At 46.9% G+C, this 20,158-nt stretch overlaps 1 protein-coding gene across 4 annotated transcripts in view; it reads right to left on the reverse strand.

Moving 5' to 3' along the window:
• Window positions 1-2,318: 2,318 nt before the first annotated feature.
• Window positions 2,319-20,158, reverse strand: part of LOC109101981 (myotonin-protein kinase-like) — a 21,765-nt gene continuing 3,925 nt past the window's right edge. For 2 of the 4 annotated variants that reach the window (XM_042765685.1, XM_042765682.1), the window contains exons 5-15: window positions 15,307-15,455; window positions 15,094-15,187; window positions 14,820-15,017; window positions 13,931-14,176; window positions 13,777-13,856; window positions 13,612-13,702; window positions 12,671-12,852; window positions 4,920-5,017; window positions 3,850-3,902; window positions 3,621-3,695; window positions 2,319-2,774 (exon numbers count right to left, since the gene is read on the reverse strand). In XM_042765685.1, coding sequence (XP_042621619.1) covers window positions 2,673-2,774; window positions 3,621-3,695; window positions 3,850-3,902; window positions 4,920-5,017; window positions 12,671-12,852; window positions 13,612-13,702; window positions 13,777-13,856; window positions 13,931-14,176; window positions 14,820-15,017; window positions 15,094-15,187; window positions 15,307-15,455 — 1,368 coding nt within the window. In that variant the 3' untranslated portion in view covers window positions 2,319-2,672. The remainder of the gene's footprint in view (window positions 2,775-3,620; window positions 3,696-3,849; window positions 3,903-4,919; window positions 5,018-12,670; window positions 12,853-13,611; window positions 13,703-13,776; window positions 13,857-13,930; window positions 14,177-14,819; window positions 15,018-15,093; window positions 15,188-15,306; window positions 15,456-20,158) is intronic. The other 2 variants (XM_042765684.1, XM_042765686.1) reach the window with 2 other exon arrangements.

The raw sequence follows: 20,158 nt of genomic DNA on the forward strand, positions 1-20,158 counted from the left end.
AGCACAGCAGTGCCATTAGTGTGTGCATGCAAGCACAGGATACTCACAGACAGGGGTTCATATCTTCATTTCTCATCTCCAGTAAATGATTCTTGATTTAAGGATGTTTAGATATTTGTACTGGAAAACAAGACACAAATACTGAGGAAGAGATTCTTTTTTAGCAGTTCATGCATTTAAGACTTTCTGCTCTGATTTACAAACTTTTAAGGCTTTAATTTGTGTAAGGATTAATTCAGATGGTTTAAGACCCGTAGAAACCCTGCATGATATTAAACACGCAACATTATCTTCGTTATTTTGGCACTTGAGGAATAAAACATGCAGCAGAGATGACAACAATGTAACAATCTTCTGTTGTGAATATATATCTTTACATCACATGTGCTATTTCACATACCATTTTTCTTAAATAGCAGGAAATATTCTGTTCACTGCATTCTGTTCAACTGTTTTGTCAACTGTATTTTTCATTTTAATAAATGAGAACATGAATCTCACACATTACATAAAATATTAATAATTTATCATGAATATAAAATATTTCCACATAATATCACTAAATGATATCAATATGTATTCCATGAAGGTAAATGATGACATAATCCTCTCTTTAGGATTAATTATTTCTTTAAGGCAGGGTTTCCCAAACTACTGCAGACTGAAGCCACACCCACTCTATACTGTGGACAGAAGCCACACCCACTCAATTTAGAGGACAGAAGCCACACCCACTCTATCCAGAGGGAAAAAGCCACACCCACTCCATACTGAGGACAGAAGCCACACCCACTCAATTTAGAGGCCAGAAGACACACCCACTCTATCCAGAGGACAAAAGCCACACCTACTCCACACTGAGGACAGAAACCACACCCACTCCATACTGCAGACAGAAGCCACACCCACTCAATTTGGAGGACAGAAGCCACACACACTCCATACTGAGAACATAAGCCACACCCACTCAATTTGGAGTAAATAAGTAATACACACTAGAAGCCACACCCACTCAATTTGCCCAGTTCATACTGAGGACAGAAGCCACACCCACTCAATTTAAAGGACAGAAATCACACTCACACCATTTAAAGGACAAGAAGCCACACCCACTCAATTTGGAGGACAGAAGCCACACACACTCCATACTGAGAACATAAGCCACACCCACTCAATTTAGAGGACAGAAACCACACCCACACAATTTAAAGGACCACACCCACTTCACTTAATTTAGTGGACAGAAGCCACACCCACTCAATTTAAAGGACAGAAACCACACCCACTCCATACTGAGGACAGAAGCCACACCCACTCAATTTAGAGGACAGAAGCCACACCCACTTCATATTGAGGACAGAAGCCACACCCACTCATTTTAGAGGACAGAAGCCACACACACTCAATTTAAAGGACAGAAGAACAAATTATTTTTTTTAAATTATTTGAAAATGGCCAGAAGCTATATTAAGCCGTTTAAACTGAAACACAAACATGCGTTTAACTAACGGACACATCTTTTTTTAAGAAAAAGAACTCACTCTGTGTTAAATAAATAAGCCAACTTTATTTCTAAGTTACTCACTCTTAAATAGTTTTTCATGGTTAAAACAACTTTACTTCTTGTTTTGTACAAAATATATCTCTGGTAAATAATGATGTTGTATATGAAAGTTTGAACTCATGTCATGCACACAAACACGTGTAATTTATAAGACGGCACTCAGCGAACGGTGCTTCTGTTATTGTGAGTATAAACCTACACACACACACACACACACCTGACGTCCGAAGCGCGGGGGAAAAACTACTTTAATATCAGTGCAAATTCCCATAAACACCAGGGAAAGCATGACCGCAACCGAACCCAGCGTACTGTAAACAAACTACACTGACAAAACAGTTCAGATTCTGACTCACGTAAGGCAAACAGTTTTTCATTTACACCCAAGTAATTAATCATAATTTGGCAATATTCAGATTAGAATGGAGTCACATACGAAACACTGATCGCCTGATTCAGTTTAAGACAATATTTTAATTCTCTAAAATCTGATTCCCACTCAACCCTGTTTTAATGAGAAACTTGTTGCATGTAAACACCTTATTCAGAAAATCCACTGAAAGGAGGTTCACATGCTCAGAACACAAAGAATTATGGGTGATTACATGATTAGCTGTAGGTATTAAGAAATGGAAACTCATTTCTGGAGTGACAATGAATTGATATTGTTATTACCACTTATTATCATTGACATTTGCCCTAGTCGTTCAAGTAAGTGTGGTGTTGTCGTTGTTTTGTGATTTGTTTTGTGTTTTAGTTATATTTAGTTTGCGTAAAAGTGTTAATAATAACTGAGTACATACTGTAATGGCAGCATATGGACTCTCTTAGGAAATATTTTGGACAATAGCAAGAAAGGTAATGTGCATGTGTAGATCAGCAGATCTAAAACTACCATATTTATGCATATAAACATCATATTCAGAATATGAGTGCAACCAGAATATGGAGCTGAAATGGTGTGCATGTAAACATCAGTGCGCAGACTGAATCAAGTGGCTGTGATGCTCAAACGGTTTTATAGTCTGGAACTGAAGAATAGAGAAGAACAGATCAGACTATTGCATAGTAGAGTAGATCAGATAGTAGACTATCTAGTGTCTGTTCTTCAGGATAGATCAGAGCTGCAGTGTCGCTCCCACAGCTGCAGTTCAGTCCCCTTGACACAAACCAGCAGATACGACTCACTCCTCACCTGCGGCATCCGCACCTGTCAATCAAACACCGCACGAGAGACACGTTTACCAGACAACAGACTCACTGATGGAGACAGTTACTACTGCTTAAATATAGGAAATCTCTGCTGAAACACAATGGGGAACTCCTGTTTACTCTGAATACTGAAACTTGCTTTGTTCTCGTTCGTGTAGCTGCACAAACAAATGGCATTTTATTCAGAGCATTACTCTATTCAGAGTAAACAAGAGTTCCCCTATAGCTTTACACGCAACGCTCATCCCCGTTATCTCAGGGAACCGAGGTTATGATAGTAACCGAGCGTTCTGTGAGTGACTTTCTTTATTTTACAGTATGATAGCATTATTACAATACATTTCTTATTTTGCTCAATATTTTTATTTTGTAATAATCACACTAAAAACCATAATAATAATTATTTTATATTTTATAGTCATACTGAACTGGTCAAGGGAATGTGGCCTATGAAAACTAAATAAAGTGGAAAGGGATGTTTTTATAACTCTTTCTACTTTATGGTCACTGAAAGAGGTTCGATATGGTTCCTGTAAAAAAAGTAAACCCAAATATTTCATTTTTTTTTCCTTAAATTATTCTCAAAAGTCTTCAGAGTGCAAAGTCATTTTTCAGTTTTTTTTTTAAATAATTATTGTATTTTTTATGCAGATGCACAGATGATAATTATTTCCAAATAGGTATTATTTAAAAATACAGTCATTCAAATGATCTGTTAAAAATTCAAGTCATCTGTTTTTTTCTCATACTGCAGTATATATCACAGATAAGCAAATATTGCAATGTCAGTTTTCCAATTTATTTTATTTATTATACATGTAAGCACCAAGCGAGGTGCACTCACCCTGTTGAAGAGCAGCAGGTGGCGGTGCAGGGGCGTCACCAGCGGGTAATGGCAGGCAGGGGGCGTCACTGAGCTCTACAAACATCGGGTGTGTCAATCAGCTTTCTTTGGGTGTATAAAATGTGAGTGTGAATTTTGTGGGTGTCGGAAAAGGGTTATTGAACAATAACTGATAAATGTGACACGCAGCCATGACAGATGCATTGTTAAGGTGCTAAGAGAGGCTTACATCCCGCGTGGAGTCCAGACAGCACAGCGGCCGACACACACACAGCTCTGTGACTGGAGGAGAGAGAGGTGTTAGATCAGCCTATGCCACTGCCAACACACTCTCACACACACACACACACACACACACACACACACACACTCTCACGCACGCACACACACACTCACACACACAAACACACACGGACACACACGCACGCACACTCACGCACACTCACACCATCGCACACACACGCACGCACACACACACTCACGCACACAAACAAACACTCACACACACACAAACACACACTCACATACTCACACACACACACACAGATCTCAAAGCGCTGTGAGCTGGACAACAGAGCGTGAGGAAACTTCATGCAGAACCATTCAGTCCAACAAACCAGAGACAGATGTTTAGGAGCCTTCTGAGACATTATCAGTCTTGCAAGTTGCAACATTTCATGCCACAACTTCATGAATTTAAGACGTTCTGCTCTGATTTTTTAAGGTTTTAATTTGTGAATATTAATAAATATTAAGTTGGAAAAAAATAGCATGTATTGTTGCAGACAGCTTCTCACATCAGTGGACAATTTGATTGATACTGTAGCCTATATATAATATATATGAAACAAATATTACAAAAAAAATTTCCTTTTTTAATTATTAATGCATTTTTAATATAATTTAAAAATATTTAGGTTTAAATAATATAAAGGTTTAAATATTTATTTAATAACATTAAATATGTGCCTATTTAGTTATATGTCTTCATGTAAAAGAAATTAAATATATATTTATATCTTTTTAAATTAGGCTTACACTGTAAGTGACACAAGCAATTAAACGGTTAATCACAGTTATTTGTTCGAGAATCGCAGGCATGAACTTGATGACAGGTCTAGTCATGTGATCCTGCAGTTGTTCTGTTGTGTATCATTATCTATTCCTGACCAGATATGTATCACTATTCTCAGGGCAGAGCTTCAAACACACTGTACAGATAATATTACACACACATCTCTGATGATCTGTCAGCGTGACATCTGTAATGCTAATTCCAGATCACAGATCATTCCTGACCTTGGTCCCTGCAGGCGGTCAGTCTGAGGATCTCCTCTCTCAGTCCAGCCATCTCCTGCTCGAGCTCTCTGTTCCTGCGCTCGGCTTTGTGCAGACGTCTGGAGAACATCAACAACACTATTTACTAGCAGTACATCAATACTACTGCACAGCCCTTCACTGTTCACTGCTAGAGGAAGATCTAAATCTAAAATACTGCAGTAAAAACTTGTTAAATGGTTAAATGTAACATTCCATATACAGTGAAGAACCTGTTTGTTTCAAAACATATAATTTTTGGTAGTAAAAAACTATAAAATTCCATATAATTTACAATGAAAACCAGTAAAAGCACATGACACACACAAATATACATATATGATAGTCTGTAAAAAAAAACTTCTTACCAGAAAAGTGAAGCCAAAACATCCCAGTATGGGCACTATCATATTACACCAATGATGTCATTTGGAGCTAGAGTTCACACCGTAGTGATTCATTTAGTTTTTGAGTCCACACCATAGTGATTTGGAGCCTGAGTCTGCGCAGCAGTGATTAATTTGGAGCTCCAGTGATTCATTTAGAGCCCTAGACTGCGCGGGAGTGATTCATTTAGCGCCTCAGTCTGCGCGGCAGTGATTCATTTGGCGCCTCAGTCTGCGCGGCAGTGATTCATTTGGCGGCTCAGTCTGCACGGCAGTGATTCATTTGGCGGCTCAGTCTGCGCGGCAGTGATTCATTTGGCGCCTCAGTCTGCGCGGGAGTGATTCATTTAGCGCCTCAGTCTGCGCGGCAGTGATTCATTTGGCGCCTCAGTCTGCGCGGCAGTGATTCATTTGGCGCCTCAGTCTGCGCGGCAGTGATTCATTTGGCGGCTCAGTCTGCACGGCAGTGATTCATTTGGTGCCTCAGTCTGCGCGGCAGTGATTCATTTGGCGGCTCAGTCTGCGCGGCAGTGATTCATTTGGCGCCTCAGTCTGCGCGGGAGTGATTCATTTAGCGCCTCAGTCTGCGCGGGCAGTGATTCATTTGGCGCCTCAGTCTGCGCGGCAGTGATTCATTTGGCGGCTCAGTCTGCGCGGCAGTGATTCATTTGGCGGCTCAGTCTGCGCGGGAGTGATTCATTTAGCGCCTCAGTCTGCGCGGCAGTGATTCATTTGGCGCCTCAGTCTGCGCGGCAGTGATTCATTTGGCGGCTCAGTCTGCACGGCAGTGATTCATTTGGCGCCTCAGTCTGCGCGGCAGTGATTCATTTGGCGCCTCAGTCTGCGCGGCAGTGATTCATTTGGCGGCTCAGTCTGCACGGCAGTGATTCATTTGGCGCCTCAGTCTGCGCGGCAGTGATTCATTTGGCGCCTCAGTCTGCGCGGCAGTGATTCATTTAGAGCTCCAGTGATTCATTTAGAGCCCCAGACTGCGCGGCAGTGATTCATTTAGCGCCTCATTCTGCGCGGCAGTGATTCATTTGGCGCCTCAGTCTGCGCGGCAGTGATTCATTTAGAGCTCCAGTGATTCATTTAGAGCCCCAGACTGCGCGGCAGTGATTCATTTGGCACCTCAGTCTGCGCGGCAGTGATTCATTTAGCGCCTCAGCCTGCGCGGCAGTGATTCATTTGGCGGCTCAGTCTGCACGGCAGTGATTCATTTGGCGGCTCAGTCTGCGTGGCAGTGATTCATTTGGCGCCTCAGTCTGCGCGGCAGTGATTCATTTGGCGCCTCAGCCTGCGCAGCAGTGATTCATTTGGCGCCTCAGTCTGCGTGGCAGTGATTCATTTGGCGCCTCAGTCTGCGCGGCAGTGATTCATTTGGCGCCTCAGTCTGCGCGGCAGTGATTCATTTGGCGGCTCAGTCTGCGCGGCAGTGATTCATTTGGCGCCTCAGTCTGCGTGATTCATTTAGCGCCTCAGTCTGCGTGATTCATTTAGCGCCTCAGTCTGCGCAGCAGTGATTCATTTGGCGCCCCAGTCTGCGTGGCAGTGATTCATTTGGAGCCCCAGTCTGCGCTGCGCGGCAGTGATTCATTTAGAGCTCCAGTGATTCATTTAGAGCCCCAGTCTGCACAGCAGTGATTCATTTAGAGCCCCACTGATTCATTTGGAGCCCCAGTCTGCGCGGCAGTGATTTATTTGGAGCCTCAGTCTGTGTGGCAGTGATTCATTTGGAGCCCCAGTCTGTGCAGCAGTGATTCATTTAGAGCTCCAGTGATTCATTTAGAGCCCCAGTCTGCACAGCAGTGATTCATTTAGAGCCCCACTGATTCATTTGGAGCCCCAGTCTGCGCGGCAGTGATTCATATTTGGAGCCCGAGTCTGTGCGGTAGTGTTTCATTTGGCTCCTCAGTCTGCGCGGCAGTGATTCATTTGGCGCCCCAGTCTGCGTGACAGTGATTCATTTGGAACCCCAGTCTGTGCGGCAGTGATTCATTTGGCGCCTCAGTCTGTGCGGCAGTGATTCATTTGGCGCCTCAGTCTGCGCGGCAGTGATTCATTTAGAGCTCCAGTGATTCATTTAGAGCCCCAGACTGCGCGTCAGTGATTCATTTGGCGCCTCAGTCTGCGCGGCAGTGATTCATTTGGCGCCTCAGCCTGCGCAGCAGTGATTCATTTGGCGCCTCAGTCTGCGCGGCAGTGATTCATTTGGCGCCTCAGTCTGCGCGGCAGTGATTCATTGGCGCCTCAGTCTGCGCGGCAGTGATTCATTTGGCGGCTCAGTCTGCGCGGCAGTGATTCATTTGGCGCCTCAGTCTGCGTGATTCATTTAGCGCCTCAGTCTGCGCAGCAGTGATTCATTTGGCGCCCCAGTCTGCGTGGCAGTGATTCATTTGGAGCCCCAGTCTGCGCGGCAGTGATTCATTTAGAGCTCCAGTGATTCATTTAGAGCCCCAGTCTGCACAGCAGTGATTCATTTAGAGCCCCACTGATTCATTTGGAGCCCCAGTCTGCGCGGCAGTGATTCATTTGGAGCCTCAGTCTGTGTGGCAGTGATTCATTTGGAGCCCCAGTCTGTGCGGCAGTGATTCATTTAGAGCTCCAGTGATTCATTTAGAGCCCCAGTCTGCACAGCAGTGATTCATTTAGAGCCCCACTGATTCATTTGGAGCCCCAGTCTGCGCGGCAGTGATTCATTTGGAGCCCGAGTCTGTGCGGTAGTGTTTCATTTGGCTCCTCAGTCTGCGCGGCAGTGATTCATTTGGAACCCCAGTCTGTGCGGCAGTGATTCATTTGGCGCCTCAGTCTGTGCGGCAGTGATTCATTTGGCGCCTCAGTCTGCGCGGCAGTGATTCATTTGGCGCCTCAGTCTGCGCGGCAGTGATTCATTTGGCGCCCCAGTCTGCGCAGCAGTGATTCATTTGGCGCCTCAATCTGCACAGCAGTGATTCATTTAGAGCCCCACTGATTCATTTGGAGCCCCAGTCTGTGTGGCAGTGATTCATTTGGAGCCCCAGTGATTCATTTAGAGCCCCAGTCTGCATAGCAGTGATTCATTTAGAGCCCCAGTCTGTGCGGCAGTGATTCATTTGGAGCCCCAGTCTGTGCGGCAGTGATTCATTTGGAGCCCCAGTCTGTGCGGCAGTGATTCATTTAGTGCCTCAGTCTGCGCGGCAGTGATTCATTTGACGCCTCAGTCTGCGCGACAGTGATTCATTTGACGCCTCAGTCTGCGTGACAGTGATTCATTTGGAACCCCAGTCTGTGCGGCAGTGATTCATTTGGCGCCTCAGTCTGCGCGGCAGTGATTCATTTGGCGCCCCAGTCTGCGCGGCAGTGATTCATTTGGCGCCTCAATCTGCACAGCAGTGATTCATTTAGAGCCTCAGTCTGCACGGCAGTGATTCATTTAGAGCCTCAGTCTGCACGGCAGTGATTCATTTGGCGCCTCAGTCTGCACGGCAGTGATTCATTTGGCGCCCCAGTCTGCGCGGCAGTGATTAATTTGCCGCCTCAGTCTGCACGGCAGTGATTCATTTGGCGCCTCAGCCTGCGCGGCAGTGTGATTCATTTGATGCCTCAGTCTGTGCGGCAGTGATTCATTTGGCGCCTCAGTCTGCATGGCAGTGATTCATTTGGCGCCTCAGTCTGCACGGCAGTGATTCATTTGGCGCCTCAGCCTGCGCGGCAGTGATTCATTTGCCGCCTCAGTCTGCACGGCAGTGATTCATTTGGCGCCTCAGTCTGCACGGCAGTGATTCATTTGGCGCCTCAGTCTGCACGGCAGTGATTCATTTGGCGCCTCAGCCTGCGCGGCAGTGATTCATTTGGCGCCTCAGCCTGCGCGGCAGTGATTCATTTGCCGCCTCAGTCTGCACGGCAGTGATTCATTTGGCGCCTCAGTCTGCACGGCAGTGATTCATTTGGCGCCCCAGTCTGCACGGCAGTGATTCATTTGGCGCCTCAGCCTGCGCGGCAGTGATTCATTTGACGCCTCAGCCTGCGCGGCAGTGATTCATTTGGCGCCCCAGTCTGCGCGGCAGTGATTCATTTGCCGCCTCAGTCTGCACGGCAGTGATTCATTTGGCGCCTCAGCCTGCGCGGCAGTGATTCATTTGAACGCCTCAGTCTGTGCGGCAGTGATTCATTTGGAGCCCCAGTCTGCGTGGCAGTGATTCATTTAGCGCCTCAGTCTGCGCAGCAGTGATTCATTTTGGCGCCCCAGTCTGCGTGGCAGTGATTCATTTGACGCCTCAGTCTGCGTGGCAGTGATTCATTTAGAGCCCCAGTCTGCACAGCAGTGATTCATTTAGAGCCCCACTGATTCATTTGGCATCTCAGTCTGCACGGCAGTGATTCATTTGGCGCCCCAGTCTGCGCGGCAGTGATTCATTTGGAGCCTCAGTCTGCGCGGCAGTGATTCATTTGGAGCCCCAGTCTGTGCCGCAGTGTTTCATTTGGCGCCTCAGTCTGCGTGGCAGTGATTCATTTGGAGCCCCAGTCTGCACAGCAGTGATTCATTTAGAGCCCCACTGATTCATTTGGAGCCCCAGTCTGCGCAGCAGTGATTCATTTGGAGCCTCAGTCTGTGTGGCAGTGATTCATTTGGAGCCCCAGTCTGTGCGGCAGTGATTCATTTAGAGCTCCAGTGATTCATTTAGAGCCCCAGTCTGCACAGCAGTGATTCATTTAGAGCCCCACTGATTCATTTGGAGCCCCAGTCTGCAATGCAGTGATTCATTTAGAGCCCCACTGATTCATTTGGAGCCCCAGTCTGCGCGGCAGTGATTCATTTGGAGCCCGAGTCTGTGCGGCAGTGTTTCATTTGGCTCCTCAGTCTGCGCGGCAGTGATTCATTTGGCGCCCCAGTCTGCGTGACAGTGATTCATTTGGAACCCCCGTCTGTGCGGCAGTGATTCATTTGGCGCCTCAGTCTGTGCGGCAGTGATTCATTTGGCGCCTCAGTCTGCGCGGCAGTGATTCATTTGGCGCCTCAGTTTCTGCGCGGCAGTGATTCATTTGGCGCCCCAGTCTGCGCAGCAGTGATTCATTTGGCGCCTCAATCTGCACAGCAGTGATTCATTTAGAGCCCCACTGATTCATTTGGAGCCCCAGTCTGTGTGGCAGTGATTCATTTGGAGCCCCAGTGATTCATTTAGAGCCCCAGTCTGCATAGCAGTGATTCATTTAGAGCCCCACTGATTCATTTGGAGCCCCAGTCTGTGCGGCAGTGATTCATTTGGAGCCCCAGTCTGTGCGGCAGTGATTCATTTAGTGCCTCAGTCTGCGCGGCAGTGATTCATTTGACGCCTCAGTCTGCGCGACATTGATTCATTTGACGCCTCAGTCTGCGTGACAGTGATTCATTTGGAACCCCAGTCTGTGCGGCAGTGATTCATTTGGCGCCTCAGTCTGCGCGGCAGTGATTCATTTGGCGCCCCAGTCTGCGCCGGCAGTGATTCATTTGGCGCCTCAATCTGCACAGCAGTGATTCATTTAGAGCCTCAGTCTGCACGGCAGTGATTCATTTGGCGCCCCAGTCTGCGCGGCAGTGATTCATTTGCCGCCTCAGTCTGCACGGCAGTGATTCATTTGGCGCCTCAGCCTGCGCGGCAGTGATTCATTTGATGCCTCAGTCTGTGCGGCAGTGATTCATTTGGCGCCTCAGTCTGCACGGCAGTGATTCATTTGGCGCCTCAGTCTCCACGGCAGTGATTCATTTGGCGCCTCAGCCTGCGCGGCAGTGATTCATTTGCTGCCTCAGTCTGCACGGCAGTGATTCATTTGGCGCCTCAGTCTGCACGGCAGTGATTCACTTGGCGCCCCAGTCTGCACGGCAGTGATTCATTTGGCGCCTCAGTCTGCACGGCAGTGATTCATTTGGCGCCCCAGTCTGCGCGGCAGTGATTCATTTGCCGCCTCAGTCTGCACGGCAGTGATTCATTTGGCGCCTCAGCCTGCGCGGCAGTGATTCATTTGGCGCCTCAGCCTGCGCGGCAGTGATTCATTTGCCGCCTCAGTCTGCACGGCAGTGATTCATTTGGCGCCTCAGCCTGCGCGGCAGTGATTCATTTGACGCCTCAGCCTGCGCGGCAGTGATTCATTTGGCGCCTCAGCCTGCGCGGCAGTGATTCATTTGACGCCTCAGCCTGCGCGGCAGTGATTCATTGGCGCCCCAGTCTGCGCGGCAGTGATTCATTTGCCGCCTCAGTCTGCACGGCAGTGATTCATTTGGTGCCTCAGCCTGCGCGGCAGTGATTCATTTGACGCCTCAGTCTGTGCGGCAGTGATTCATTTGGAGCCCCAGTCTGCGTGGCAGTGATTCATTTAGCGCCTCAGTCTGCGCAGCAGTGATTCATTTGGCGCCCCAGTCTGCGTGGCAGTGATTCATTTGACGCCTCAGTCTGCGTGGCAGTGATTCATTTAGAGCCCCAGTCTGCACAGCAGTGATTCGTTTAGAGCCCCACTGATTCATTTGGCATCTCAGTCTGCGCGGCAGTGATTCATTTGGAGCCCCAGTCTGCGCGGCAGTGATTCATTTGGAGCCCCAGTCTGTGCGGCAGTGTTTCATTTGGCGCCTCAGTCTGCGTGGCAGTGATTCATTTGGAGCCCCAGTCTGCACAGCAGTGATTCATTTAGAGCCCCACTGATTCATTTGGAGCCCCAGTCTGCGCGTCAGTGATTCATTTGGAGCCCCAGTCTGCGCAGCAGTGATTCATTTGGAGCTCCAGTGATTCATTTGGAGTCTCAGTCTGTGCGGCAGTGATTCATTTGGAGCCCCAGTCTGCGCTGCAGTGATCGTAAGATGGCGCCGCGGTATCAAAGTCCCACACAGACTCCCGCAGACCCAATCACAAACACACAATCATGACACCACAACCCATTTTTCTAGCATTAAATGACGAACTATAAGCAAATTTGGAAGAAAAACAAACACTGGAACATTCATCAGCATGATAAAAACTACCTAAAATGACAGAAACCACCTGTGTGGAAAACTGATTTTAATTGATTTGAAGTGTTGGTGTTTTTTTTATAGCTCCTTTCCGTTTACATGCAGAGGGTGGGGTTTATGACCTATACTGCAGCCAGCAGATTGAAATATTTTGGCTCCACTTTTCATGACACACACACACATATGCATATATATATATCTATATATAGATATATAGATATATATATAGATATATAGATATATATATATATAATAATTTTCATTGAATACTGAAATATAACAATATGTTTTTATTGAACACTGAAATACAATTGAATATTATTTACCATATTAAATAACATAATTTATTATCAGATATGACTGTAATAGCTGAGTGCATGCTGGCGTACCTCTGCAGCTCGTAAGCGTGTGCGTCGCTCTGCTCCGTCTCTGTGCTGCTGTTGATTGGCTGGGGTTTGTTGTGCTCAGCAGGAAGTGCAGGAAGTGCCGTCAGCTCAGCAGTGATGGATTCTCTGAGCTGCCACACCTGATTCTGCAGCACATTCACACTGACGTCTGATTCAGACTGCTGCTGGACAGAGATCACTAATGTTAACAGATGATACCTCTCAAAGTCTTCCTTAGTGCAATATTTTAGAAACTCACTCATATTTACTCATATTATCCACAAAACTGTAAATATGTGATACCTGTAAAAATGTCTATTCTGGCTTTATTTATTTTTTTGTTCATTTTTTTCCCATTTTTTTTAATTTTCATTTTATTATAATGTGTCTTGTTGTTGTTGTTGTTTATATATGCATGCACTGGAAGGTTCATTACCAAAAAACAATCATTGTGTGCAAGCACACATAAAAAATAAAGCTCTTTCTAAATGTACATCAACAAGATTACTTATTTTGGTAAAAAAGTTTAATCAACTCAATCAACTTTTATTTAACCATTAAAAATGGAATCCAGAAAAGTAAATAAATAAACAAATAAATGGAATCCAGCAAGATAAAAATAAAAGAGTTTTCCAGTTAAATTTTGCTGAATTCCATTTTAATGTCTTAATTACATTTTAATAATAAAAAAGCACATATATTCCACTCCTCTTATAAAACTTTATCAATTGAAATTTTTAACAATAATAATTTTACATTTTTAACAATCATAGTGCCCTATTAAATGTGTTTAATTTTTACAGAAGTTCAGTGTTGTCTGTTTGAATTTCTCTTGATTTTATGATAAAAAAATCTATATTTACAGTAAAGTTAAAATGACCAAAAGTTTAATGAGTGAATTCCGTGATTCTGTCCATGTTTTCATCAGTCAGTGTAAATCGTACCAGTTTTGCCTGCAGGTGCAGCTGATCTCTGTCCTGCTGCTGGTTGATCTCCATCATGATGTCCCTGCTGCGGTCCAGCGCTCCCGTCTCTCTGTACAGCACAGCAGAGTGAGAACATGTTACAGCTGCGCTCAACAATAGAGCTGCTGATGAAGAGTCACTGACCTGGTGGCTGTGTAAGAGTAGCCCACAAACGCCAGATGAAGCCCGACAGGTGCTCGCTCCATCATGTCACTCAGCGTCTCCTGAACACAAGAGCAGAAGAAGTCAGATCACTCTCAGATTCTCATCTCTGTGACAGATCTGATGGCTCTGGTACCGTGTGGCTCAGACAGTCGTCCAGCACGTCAAAGTTGGAGGTGTCTGTGGCGTCGAAGACGTCAGGACGGTACGGAGGAGGGAGGAGATGAAGGGAACTCCAGTCCAAACCTGTGAAGAATGGGTGTTTTGTGAAGTCCCCGGAGCCCCGTGAACCCAACCTCTCGCTCCGGTCACAGATCAGAGCGCTGATGAGTGAACGCGCCTCCTCGGACACCTCCGACCCCGGAGGAAACTCAAAATAATCCTGTTCAGACAGAAACACAGTCAGCGCTTGCGTCATCTATATTCATGCATTATGTTTTACATTAAAATAGTATACTGCAATGTGTCATGGGATTTGTCAAAATTTATATGAATGAATCAAAAGCATCTCTGAATCAGATGGCGATCTGGACGAGTGTGTGCAAATATTAAAGTGCAAATGTGAATCTGCATGTTGTGCGTGTGTCAGTTTAACTGAGGACTAATTCTCTGCTTCACAGATATCTTGTAATGTGACCCCTTTATAGACAGCCCACGAAGTTGCATTCCCCTCGTTAAGTAAGCATGTACCTGAAATGCAGGCGTAAGACCCTTACTGGAATAAGCTAGACTTATGTTACTTGTAATGCAATTCCCCCAACACAGATAATATATATGCAGTAGTACTATATTCCTGTCATCATTTCTTCAAATTAAACCAAACTTTTATTTTGCCAGTTTGTAGTCAAAATCTGTGAGTATGTGTTTGACAGTGTTTTTTTCCAAGTAAACGCTGCTGAAGTGACTCTCAGAGACACGCACTGTATATATTTCAGCAGTGTGATCAGCAGAAATCATTGTTATCGATGTTTTATCACGATATCGTCTACCGTCCAGCCCTGCATCCTCAAGCACAGCTCCTTTACCTTGAAGTGTATTATTTTGGCGTAGGTCTCAGAGATGGACTCGGCGTAGAAGGGTGTGGTTCCCAGCAGCATCTCGTATGCACAGATGCCCAGAGCCCACCAATCACACTCAGAGCCGTAGCCTCCGCCGCCCTCCACCGCCCGCAGGATCTCTGGAGACAGATAGTCTGGAGTCCCGACGGCTAGCGACGAGTGGATCTGAGAATATACACATATATATGAGCACAGCGGACCGCACATGACTGAATGTAGGCTTACGTCTGATAAACATCACCAGTCCATCATCCTCCAGACGCAGACAGGAGCCAAAATCACCCAATCGTGTGTGACCGTCTGCTGTCAGCAGGATGTTGTCAGGCTTAATGTCTCTACGGGAAGAGAGCAGACATCAAACTGAACATCCAACATGCTATGTACTCGTATATATAGTCAATTTAGAGAACTTTCTGAATCAAACCATCACATGTTCAGGTGTCAGTACAGATACCTGTGCACATAACCGAGTCTGTGGACTGAATCGATGGCCATCACCATCTCAGCCAGGTAGAACTGAGCCATGTCCTCCGGGATACGATCACCAAACTTACTCAGCAACGTCAGCAGATCTCCACCGACATAGTAATCCATGACCAGATACTGCAGAACAGAAGAGGAGAGACACTCATAAACCAGAATGAAAAGATGAAGAGACAGAACAGTACATCTGACAGACAGAAGATCACTGGTTCATGAGCACTGGGATAAAGCACTGCAGAACTGATTGATGTGTCAAGGAATCATTTTGAATGAATCTTCTCAACACACTTCACCTGTTTTGTGTGCATCTGTTTCTCTCATTTGCTCTTTTTACATTGTTTATCACTCAATGTGTAAATGAATCATTTTGGATTCATCTTTTCAACAACTTTCACCCGCTTTGTCTGCATCTGATTCTATGCATGGATTTGCTACAGGAGGCCTTCATTCACCCCCAGGAGCTGTGTGAGACACTTTTATTATGGATGTGCGTGCTTTATTTAACTGTTTTGGACTGTTGAACAAATACACCCGCTCACTATAATGATAAAGCTTAGAAGTGCCAGGACAATTTTTAATATAACTCCGTTTGGATTCGTGTCAAAGAAGAAAGTCATATACACATAGGATGGCTTGAGAGTGAGTAAAACACAGGCTAATTTTCATTTTTGGATGAACTAATCATTGTTGCCTTGTTAAAGAGAGTTTGGTGACTTTCACTTGATTCAATTCGGGACTACGGAGCGAGTTCGCGAGTCATTTGATTCAGATCGGGACTTCGGAGGGGTTTTTTGATTCAGTTGGTTAAATTTGGGACTTCGGGGTGAGTTCGCGAGTCATTTGATTCAGGTCTGGACTTCGGGACGAGTTCGCGAGTCATTTGATTCAGGTCTGGACTTCGGGACGAGTTCGCGAGTCATTTGATTCAGGTCGGGACTTCGGAGCGAGTTCGCGAGTCATTTGATTCAGGTCGGGACTTCGGGAGTCACTTGATTCAATTCGGGACTTCGCGAGTCACTTGATTCAATTCGGGACTTCGGAGCGAGTTCGCGAGTCACTTGATTCAATTCGGGACTTCGCGATTCATTTGATTCAGGTCGGGACTTCGGAGCGGGTTCGCGAGTCACTTGATTCAATTCGGGACTTCGGGGCGAGTTCGCGATTCATTTGATTCAGGTCGGGACTTCGGGACGAGTTCGCGAGTCACTTGATTCAGGTCGGGACTTCGCGAGTCAATTGATTCAATTCGGGACTTCGCGAGTCATTTGATTCAATTCGGGACTTCGCGAGTCATTTGATTCAGGTCGGGACTTCGGGGCGAGTTCGCGATTCATTTGATTCAATTCGGGACTTCGCGATTCATTTGATTCAGGTCGGGACTTCGGAGCGGGTTCGCGAGTCATTTGATTCAGGTCGGGACTTCGGGGCGAGTTCGCGATTCATTTGATTCAGGTCGGGACTTCGGGGAGAGTTCGCGAGTCACTTGATTCAATTCGGAACTTCGCGAGTCATTTGATTCAGATCGGGACTTCGGAGCGAGTTCGCGATTCATTTGATTCAGATCGGGACTTCGGAGCGAGTTCGCGATTCATTTGATTCAGGTCGGGACTTCGGGGAGAGTTCGCGAGTCATTTGATTCAATTCGGGACTTCGGGGAGAGTTCGCGAGTCACTTGATTCAATTCGGGACTTCGGGGAGAGTTCGCGAGTCACTTGATTCAATTCGGGACTTCGGAGCGGGTTCGCGAGTCACTTGATTCAATTTGGGACTTCGGGGCGAGTTCGCGAGTCATTTGATTCAGGTCTGGACTTCGGAGCGAGTTCGCGAGTGACCTGATTCAATTCGGAACTTTGCGATTCATTTGATTCAGGTCGGGACTTCGGAGCGGGTTCGCGAGTCACTTGATTCAATTCGGGACTTCGCGAGTCACTTGATTCAATTCGGGACTTCGGGGCGAGTTCGCGAGTCACTTGATTCAATTCGGGACTTCGGGGCGAGTTCGCGAGTGACCTTTCAATTCGGAACTTCGCGAGTCATTTGATTCAGGTCGGGACTTCGGAGCGAGTTCGCGAGTCACTTGATTCAATTCGGAACTTTGGCGAGTTCGCGAGTCATTTGATTCAATTCGGGACTTCGGGGCGAGTTCGCGATTCATTTGATTCAGGTCGGGACTTCGGGAGCGAGTTCGCGAGGACCTGATTCAATTCGGAACTTCGCGATTCATTTGATTCAGGTCGGGACTTCGGAGCGGGTTCGCGAGTCACTTGATTCAATTCGGGACTTCGCGAGTCACTTGATTCAATTCGGGACTTCAGCGAGTTCGCGAGTCACTTGATTCAATTCGGGACTTCGGGGAGCGAGTTCGCGAGTGACTGATTCAATTCGGAACTTCGCGATTCATTTGATTCAGGTCGGGACTTCGGAGCGGGTTCGCGAGTCACTTGATTCAATTCGGGACTTCGTGGCGAGTTCGCGATTCATTTGATTCAATTCGGGACTTCGGAGCGAGTTCGCGAGTCACTTGATTCAATTCGGAACTTCGCGATTAACTTGATTCAATTCGGGACTTCGGAGCGAGTTCGCGAGTCATTTGATTCAGGTTTGGACTTCGGGGCGAGTTCGCGAGTCACTTGATTCAATTCGGGACTTCGGGGCGAGTTCGCGGCGAGTTTGATTCAGGTCGGGACTTCGGAGCGAGTTCCGAGTGACCTGATTCAATTCGGAACTTCGCGATTCATTTGATTCAGGTCGGGACTTCGGAGCGGGTTCGCGAGTCACTTGATTCAATTCGGGACTTCGCGAGTCACTTGATTCAATTTGGGACTTCGGAGCGAGTTCGCGAGTCACTTGATTCAATTCGGGACTTCGGAGCGAGTTCGCGAGTGACCTGATTCAATTCGGAACTTCGCGATTCATTTGATTCAGGTCGGGACTTCGGAGCGGGTTCGCGAGTCACTTGATTCAATTCGGGACTTCGTGGCGAGTTCGCGATTCATTTGATTCAATTCGGGACTTCGGAGCGAGTTCGCGAGTCACTTGATTCAATTCGGAACTTCGCGATTCACTTGATTCAATTCGGGACTTCGGGGCGAGTTCGCGATTCATTTGATTCAGGTCGGGACTTCGGAGCGAGTTCGCGAGTGACCTGATTCAATTCGGAACTTCGCGATTCATTTGATTCAGGTCGGGACTTCGGAGCGGGTTCGCGAGTCACTTGATTCAATTCGGGACTTCGCGAGTCACTTGATTCAATTCGGGACTTCGGAGCGAGTTCGCGAGTCACTTGATTCAATTCGGGACTTCGCGAGTCACTTGATTCAATTCGGGACTTCGGAGCGAGTTCGCGAGTCACTTGATTCAATTCGGGACTTCGTGGCGAGTTCGCGATTCATTTGATTCAATTCGGGACTTCGGAGCGAGTTCGCGAGTCACTTGATTCAATTCGGGACTTCGGGGCGAGTTCGCGATTCATTTGATTCAGGTCGGGACTTCGGAGCGAGTTCGCGAGTCACTTGATTCAATTCGGGACTTCGCGATTCACTTGATTCAATTCGGGACTTCGGGCGAGTTCGCGATTCATTTGATTCAGGTCGGGACTTCGGGAGCGAGTTCGCGAGTGAGTCACTTCGCGATTCATTTTGATTCAGGTCGGGACTTCGGTTCGCGAGTCACTTGATTCAATTCGGCGCGAGTCACTTGATTCAATTCGGGACTTCGGAGAGTTCGCGAGTCACTTGAGTCAATTTGATTCGCGAGTCACTTGATTCAATTCGGGACTTCGGGGGCGAGTTCGCGATTCATTTGATTCAGGTCGGGACTTCGGGGCGAGTTCGCGAGTGACCTGATTCAATTCGGAACTTCGCGAGTCATTTGATTCAGGTCGGGACTTCGGACGGGTTCGGAGTCACGATTCAATTCGGAGTAGTCACTTGATTCAATTCGGGACTTCGGGGCGAGTTCGCGAGTCACTTGATTCAATTCGGAACTTCGCGAGTCATTTGATTCAGGTCGGGACTTCGGAGCGAGTTCGCGATTCATTTGATTCAATTCGGGACTTCGGAGCGGGTTCGCGAGTAACTTGATTCAATTCGGGACTTCGGAGCGAGTTCGCGAGTCATTTGATTCAGGTTTGGACTTCGGGGCGAGTTCGCGAGTCATTTGATTCAATTCGGGAGAGTTCGCGAGTCACTTGATTCAATTGACTTCAGCGAGTTCGCGGAGTCGATTCAGGTTTGGACTTCGGGGCGAGTTCGCGAGTCACTTGATTCAATTCGGAACTTCGCGAGTCATTTGATTCAGGTCGGGACTTCGGGCGAGTTCGCGAGTCACTTGATTCAATTCGGAACTTCGCGAGTCATTTGATTCAGGTCGGGACTTCGGGGCGAGTTCGCCAGTCACTTGATTCAATTCGCTTCGGAGCGGGTTCGCGAGTCATTTGATTCAGGTCGGGACTTCGGAGCGAGTTCGCGAGTCACTTGATTCAATTCGGAACTTCGCGAGTCATTTGATTCAGGTCGGGACTTCGGGGCGAGTTCGCCAGTCACTTGATTCAATTCGGAACTTCGCGAGTCATTTGATTCAGGTCGGGACTTCGGGGCGAGTTCGCCAGTCACTTGATTCAGTTCGGGACTTCGGTTTCTTGATTCATTTGGTAGGTTCTTGGGGGCGACTTCGCGAGTCATTTGATTCAGGTCGGGACTTCGGGGCGAGTTCGCCAGTCACTTGATTCAGTTCGGGACTTCGGGAGCAGATTTTTTATTACAGATTTTCGAATAATACATGCTGGCGACACCTGTTGGTCAAAACTGTGCAAATGCAACAAA

This window comes from Cyprinus carpio, chromosome A10 (assembly GCF_018340385.1).
Source record: "Cyprinus carpio isolate SPL01 chromosome A10, ASM1834038v1, whole genome shotgun sequence".
NCBI classification, from domain to species: domain Eukaryota; kingdom Metazoa; phylum Chordata; class Actinopteri; order Cypriniformes; family Cyprinidae; genus Cyprinus; species Cyprinus carpio.